Source organism: Phacochoerus africanus, chromosome 1 (genome assembly GCF_016906955.1).
Source record: "Phacochoerus africanus isolate WHEZ1 chromosome 1, ROS_Pafr_v1, whole genome shotgun sequence".
Lineage (NCBI taxonomy): Eukaryota > Metazoa > Chordata > Mammalia > Artiodactyla > Suidae > Phacochoerus > Phacochoerus africanus.
The window spans coordinates 108,695,423-108,702,831 of record NC_062544.1 but is presented as its reverse complement, the minus strand read 5'-3'; the positions used below and the strand labels follow the sequence as shown (position 1 = coordinate 108,702,831).

The window sequence follows — 7,409 nt, the reverse complement described above, 5'->3', positions numbered from 1 at the left end:
GCGGGTGAAGTGCCTGAAGCAGAATGCAGGCTCATAGTCCTGCGAAGAGTAGCTGGAGGAACGAACGGCTGGCTTTAAAGTCCAGCGAGGCTCCAGCCGGTCAGGAAGCAGAGACGGAAGCCAGGGCTTGGGTGATCCACAGAACTCATTCCTCTGAAAAATGGGCCGCACAGTGGCCTCCTCGGTGTGCTGGACAGTGAAAGGAGTCGGAGTGGATTCCCCAGGGGCGACCTTCGCGCCTGTGAATGGACTTGATCACTCTCGGCCTTGAGAAGGAGGGCGACGGGGCTGGAGAAGGTGGCCACCGGCCCCAGCGCTCTGGGCAAGAGAGGCGGGTGCGGAGGCAGGAAGGAGAGGAGGACAGCGAGGGCTGACCCAGCCAACCGGTGCTCTGGCGGCGCTGGGCGGGGCCGGGGCCGGTCCGCCTTCGCGCAGGTGAGCGAGCCTGGGCGGGGCGAGCGCAGCGGGTGCCAGGCTCGGGCGCCCGCTGCCGCCGCTCCTAACCACCCGCCACAGTCGCTTTCCCCGCCGCGGCGGAGGCGCCCCGCAGCCATGGCCGGCCTGAACTTTGGGGTCACGGTCGCAGTGCTAGGGGTTCTGCTGCTGAGTGCCTCGCGTCTGCCCAGCGGAGTGGGTGAGTGCAGGGCCGGGGGAGGGGCGCCGGAGGGGGACAGGGGGCGCGAGGACGGCGCAGTCGGGGTGACCGGGTGTCCGGGACCGCGCGGTTGCTGGGCGCGCCGCGTCGGGCGCGGTGGCCGTGCCCTCCTGGATTGCGCGCGACCTCGCACAGAGCGCAGGCGGTGGCATGTGTTGGTGTACCAAACCGGGAGCCCCGCGGTCGTGGACGTGAGATCCGGGCGCAGACCGAGGAGGAAAGAAGGGCGCGCGGAAGCCGAGCCCCGAAGACCTAGCTGAGGTGGCTTTACCTGGATTATTGGTGGCGCCGGCCGGGCGTGAGGAGGTAACCTCCCTCTCCCGCGCACCTTCTACCTCAGCTCCTGGGCCAGAGAAGAAGGTGTGAGAAAAACAGTAGTTTGGCGCCACGATATCCCACCTTTTATCTCACCTTTTCCCCGGTCCGCACGCGCCTTTCTCGCTCTCCCCAAGTTCAGGAACATTAATTACAAAATGAAAGCGCTTCTAGGCCGCGGAGTCTCTAGGGCCCCCCCCGCCCCCGGACCCCTTGCTCCTGTGGGTGAAGGACCCTGAAGGCGGAAGGGGGTCGGCAGGGGGCGGTCCTGGGTGGGGTGTGAATTCCCAGTTCCGGTGGGGGCAGGAACCGCCACATCCCAGCTGCCCGGGCTAGCGCGGAGGTACCCTGCGGGCCCTGGAAGTGTTAACACTGTAAATAACCTGGTGTCTCCATGTAAGAGTTTGATTTGAGGTCTTTCCTGAGGCTAGTACAGGTTCTGTGGTTTTTAAAGAGCTATCCAAGAAGCAGTTTCGGTCTTCGATTACCCTTCGCTGCAACCAAGGGGGCGTTTGTGTTTGGCAGGCAGGTAAATTAGAGTAAATTAAAGAATCCGACTAAGCGGTTGAGGTGAACTTGGGCGTTCCGGTAACTGCCATCATGACAAATCCGAGACGAGAAAGCTTCCTGGTTCCTTTCTCCGACAGCGTCAGTGACATATTGCTGCACAGTAGATGGGACATGGGAAATATTGTGTACGTATTTATTGTAATTTAGGACTGAGTTTTCAGGATTTCTTTGGAGAGAAAAAAAATTTAAGAATAAGGAATGATTTAGCACATGAAAATGTGTTTGAGAAAAATGTGTGCTGTCTACACTTGGGAGCTGTCCTGAAACTCTGGGCCTTGTCTGAGATGTTTCTGCTTGTCTGTGATAACAGTTAAGAATCCTCCATTAAGAGTATGGTGTAAATCAGACATCAAGGCATTGCTAATAACGACAAAGACAGCCGGTCCTGAACTGCTTCTGTTACATGTCTGATTTCTCCCTGTGGGTCTTGTTAGACTGCCTTCTTGGTCACCAGTGGCTCCGATGGAGACTTCCTTACAGGAAGTTCTTGACTGTTGGAACCATGTGTCTTGGCTCATTGTATACATACAAGGAAGCCTAGGAATGTTCTCATTTCTCTTTTTTAAATCCTCCCTGTGGTCCCAGGGACTGGACCTGTGAAGCCACATCCCTGGGCTGAACTGAATGTTATGCCATTGTGGTTGGAGCAGTCATAGAGGACATGTGCTTTACCCAAAGTCTTGGGGTTGATCTAACCATTTGGGGGCCTTTGAGAAATTATTAAGACCTGTCCTGAAAAGATGGAGAGAGCCAGAAAGCCTAGCACAGTGGATTTGTTTTATAAACCCCTGAATTTAAGACTCAGAGTGAAAATGAAGTTGGTGTTGCTGCAGACATGAAGAGTAAAGTTTTCATCTTTGTGAAGTGTGTTTGTTTGAGTTTAATATTCCTGCCAGCTCCTCCACTTCTAAGAATAAAGGACTGGTTAAGTTGAAATAACCTTGTTAAAACCAACACGGTAGCTTTCCAAGAACCACTCAGATACCAGAGTCTGGGTCAATGACCCCATTCTTGACGCCATTGTTTCTTGCCAGAAATATGAGTAGACATCAAGTGATGTGTTCACTCACCCAGGATGAGTGTGTGTGTTCATCATTCTTCAGATTCAACTGAGGAGCTGGTGGCTGTTGTCTGGAATGTGTAACTGGCAGGACGGATAAGTCCTCCCCCCACCCACACAGATTTGTGTGACACAGGCAGAGACGGCTGCTCTGCTCATCGTACAGATGTGCTTGTGTGCTGACCCATCAGCCTCAGGGTTCACCTCAGATGCTGCTATTTTGTTCATGATGACTGTACCCTTTACCCCCTCCACAGTCTTTCAGAGGTTCTTCCTGGCTACCAATAAGGGGAAAGGAAATTAAAAGCAATGATATCAGTGTTTTAAATAGTATATATCTGTAAGTATTGTACGAAAATTGGCAACAAATATAACCAGCATGGAAAAGAAGTCCTCTGTGAGCAAACAACCTTGGACATTTTGGTACCAGATCGTGTGTGTGTGTGTGTGTGTGTGTGTGTGTGTGTGTGTGTAAAACCAAAAATAGGACCATCCCTTTGTATGGCTTTAACCAGTCCCCTATTGTTGGACATTTAGGTTGCTTTCCATTTTTCCTGCTAAAAATAGAACATGTCCAACATAGGGGACTGCTCTTAGCGCAGATTCAGTAATGACATGAGATGGTATCTTTGTGTTGCCAGAGTTATAAAACAGTATCACCTGGCTTCTCCCATTTTGATATATCTGAGAATGTGTTCCTATGTCTCTATTGTTCTGTACCTTCTTGGTAATTTTGTCTGACTAAAAATTAGGGAAATTGAATTGCTAATTTGGGATAAAGAGTAAAGGTTAGGGCTTTGGATCTGCATGTCCATGTTGCCCTGTGGGGTGCTTGTCCTATTGACCTGGTGTACATTCCAGCCAACCATGTGCGAATGCCTGTTTCCCACACTTCCTGGGCCGTCATCACTGTTGTTTCACTAGCATCTATGGAGAAAGCGCTCCTCTCTCTAGCTCAGCTTGCAGGGTCTGAACGGTGTTGGTGAGTATTTAAGAATTAGGAGCATCCCAGCTAGGTCCTGCAGCACTTATTTTGCTAAACAGACAAAATCGGAACTGAGTCTCTTGGTTTATAACACAAGCCTCACCTTCGATTTTGCTCAGTAGTGCTGAGTGGATGCAGAAGGGGAGTTTGCCAGTCAGAAGGATCTATGATTGAGGTCAGGATGGGTGGGACGGTGGGGGACAGCAAGGGGGAGCCATAGCTAAGGCTCTCCACCTGGGTGATTAAGAAAAGCTCACACCCTTTAATTGTCATTCTAAATTATAAAAATTATTCCGCAATCAGATTATTTCAAACCACTTCCTACAACCTTGTAATTAGTCCATCACCTTCTCCCAGGCAGCTGGCAACATTCTAGAGAGCCTGGCAAGGAGAGCCAAGTTCCCTCTCTCTCTTACCTCTTTGTAGCCTTGCCTTTGTATTCAGTATATCAGGTTGTTTGTTTGTTTGTTTTTAACTACTAACTGCTATTTGTAATAGCTAACACAAATCAAGATTCTGCTCTGTGCTGGCCACTCTTCTGAATATTTTACATGTAAGCATCTCCCCCTGAACATTGGTGATTCATCCAAAAACAGAATTGTGCAAGAAAACACTAACTGATGCTCTATGTCTCGTTATTTCACGTGGTAAAAACTGTAACGACCCATTGCACAAAACCCAAACCCCCAGGAGTTTTCAAAAGAATAATGAAACACCAGAAGATACCCATATATAATTAACAACTAATTCTATTAAATGTAAAATGCCTAAAGACATCCCTTCTGGATTGCCAGACCATTTACTGTCTATGGCTCTTCACAGATAGTAGCTTGATGTGTAATGACTTACTGCACCTTCTTTGTTGACTCTCAGAACATCTCACTAGATCCTGACATTCTGCCTATTATATTTGCATCCTACATTTTGTTTAAAATGTTGTGTTGTGTTTGGACATGTAAATATGTATGTTTCCTAAATATACATTGGCCAAAAATAACTATGATGGATGACACAGTGTTTGAGTAATAAAACTGAGCTCCCTCCTCTTGAGAAAATGTGGACTGAGGAGGTGTACTTGAGTAGACCTTCTAGTTATTTAGCTCCCCATCCTCAAGCAAGTCCTCGTATAATCCCCTGAATAGAGGGATGAGGTACAGAGAGATGAGGTAGCTTACCCAGGAGTACTCAGAAGGCATACAGTGATGCTGAGATAGTAGCCCAGGTAGTCTAATTTCAGAACCCAGCTTCCATCACCAGTGTGCCAGACCTGCCGTGCACAGCAGGACTCCTAAAAGTCAGGAGTTGCTGGTTATCTTAAAGACAGAATCTGCTTTTTCCAGACATTTTCTTCCATTTTTTAAAAAAAATCAACACTTACTGAGGTGTTGTGTTCATATTTATTCTAGGAATGTATAAGTGGGTTTTTTTTATTGAGGTTACATTGGTTTATAACATCATATAAATTTCATGTGTACAGCACTGTATTTTGACCTCTTTATACCATATGATGTGCTCACCACCAACAATTTATTTTCCATCCATCACCATACAGATGATTCCCTTTTCCCATGTTTGTGCCCCAATGCCTTCCTTTATAGTAACCACTACTCTGTTCTTTGAATCTACATATTTGTTTTTGTTTGGTTTGTTCATTTATTTTTGTTTTTGTTTTTTTTTACATTCCACATATGAGCGAAATCATATGGTATGATGTTTTCTCCATCTAACTTATTTCACTTAGCATAATACCCTCAAGGTCCATCCGTGTTGTCACAAATGGCAAGGTTTCATCTTTTTTATGGTTGAGTAGTATTCCTGTGTGTGTGTGTGTGTGTGTGTGTGTTACATGTTCTTATCCGTTCATCCATTGATGGTCACTTAGGTCGTTTCTATATCTTGACTATTATAAATAATGCTGCTGTGATCATCAGGGTACAGTATCTTTTCAAATTAGTGTGATAAATAACCAGAAGTCGGGTAACTGGGTCATGTGGTAATGTGTGTATGTTTTTAAAATTTTAACAATTTAAAAACTGTGCTTAGATGGAGTTCCTGTGGCACGTGCCTCAGAGATATTGAGTCCAACTAGTATCCATAAGGATGAGAATTTGAGCCCTGACCTTGCTCAGTGGGTCAAGGATCTGACATTGCTGTGAGCTGTGGTATAGGTCACAGACATGACTTGGATCCTGAGTGGCTGTGGCTGTGGCTGTGGCGTAGGCCTGCAGCTATAGCTCTGATTCGACCCCTAGTCTGGGAACCTCCATATGCCTTGCGGGTGCGGCCCTAAAAAAAGCAAAAAAAAAAAGGAAAGAAAAATTCAAATAGTACAAAAATGGATCTGCAGGAAAAAGTATGTGCCCCTCTACCTCTGACCCCAGGCCTCCTCCCAGGACAGCTGTGATTTCTTGTGCATTGTTCTTGAGTAATTCTATGCATGTATGTGTTTATAAATATATATGCCTCCCTTCTTTCCATAAAGAGGATCATAAATATAGTATATAGCATGTGTGTCCCATATGCTTCTTGATTTTTTTCACTTAGCATTTCATCTTGGTGCTCACTCCATACAGAACATACAGGGCTGCCGCAGGCTTTTTGACAGCTGCAGAATATTCTTTGTCATGGGAACACCATTTTATATTTAATCAGCCCCTTATTAATGAATTAGTTCCAATCTTTTCTTGCTATAAACAGAGCCTCATTGACCATCTTTGCAGTTGAGTTTGTTAGGTATATGGACAAGTTTATCTATGGGCAAAATTCCTGAGTGAGGAATTACTGGGTCAAAGGATTTGTACAGAAAATATCAGAACAAATGGAAGATAGTGAGTAACAGGTGGAACAACTTGCGAAGAGCCCAGCTAATATGCAGGTGCCATCTGGGAATCCAGGCAGTCTCATTTCAGAGTACAGGCTCTTAACCACCCAAGACTGCAATTTACTCCTTTATTTATCTTTTTTCAGTTGAAACTAACTATAAACTTTAAGCAAGGGAAGTATTTTGAATTTCCTTTCAAACATTTACTTTGGGTTCCGTGATAAGAATGCCCTGAGTGCTGTGTGTTGAGAAGGCTGAGGAAGGAAGACAGGTGTGCTCTCTGATAGATCCTCACATTTGCATTGAGGACTGATTAGTTCTTGCTGACTTTTTAGCTAAGTCTAATAGTCAATGTGTAATACACTCTGAGCTGCTGTAACACAAACCCAAATGTGTGGGATGGCTCAGACCCAATAGACGTTTATTTCTTGCTCATAGAACGTCTTAAACAAGGGCTCTCCGAGCAGTGATATAGGGATCCAGGCTCCTTCCACTTTCTGAGTCCACCATCTTCAAGAAGGGTGGCTTCTGTGTTCATCCGTATAAACTGATAGAAGGGAAAAGATCAGGAGGGGTCTTACGTGGAGGGTTTTATGGTCCAGGAATGGAATTTATTTCACATCACTTCTGCTGCCTCTCATTTGGCTAGAACTCAGTGGCATGGCCCCATCCACCTGGAAGGGAGACTGAAATGTAGTCCAAATGGGAGCCCTGGAAGAAGTCATCATTGTCCAGTTGGCAAGGTGGCAGGCAGGGTGGTAGGAGCGCCAGCCCTAAGAGTCAGGACACCCGGGAGTTTCCATCATGGCTCCCTGGAAACAAATCTGACTAGTATCCTTGAGGATATGGGTTCGACCCCTGACCTTGCTCAGTGGGTTAAGGATCCGGCATTGCTGTGAGCTATGGTGTAGGTCACAGACGCGGCTTGGATCTGGTATTGCTGTGGCTGTGGTGTAGGCCAGCGGCTACAGTTCTGATTCAGCCCCTAGCCTAGAAACCTCCA

General features: G+C 46.7%; 1 protein-coding gene across 1 annotated transcript in view; it reads left to right on the top strand.

The window, feature by feature from the left end:
• The first annotated feature begins 465 nt into the window (after nt 1-465).
• CDCP1 (CUB domain containing protein 1) overlaps nt 466-7,409 on the top strand; it is a 59,328-nt gene continuing 52,384 nt past the window's right edge. Inside the window, exon 1 of the mRNA XM_047771829.1 lies at nt 466-634. Within this exon, the coding sequence (XP_047627785.1) occupies nt 553-634 (82 nt within the window). The 5' untranslated portion in view covers nt 466-552. The remainder of the gene's footprint in view (nt 635-7,409) is intronic.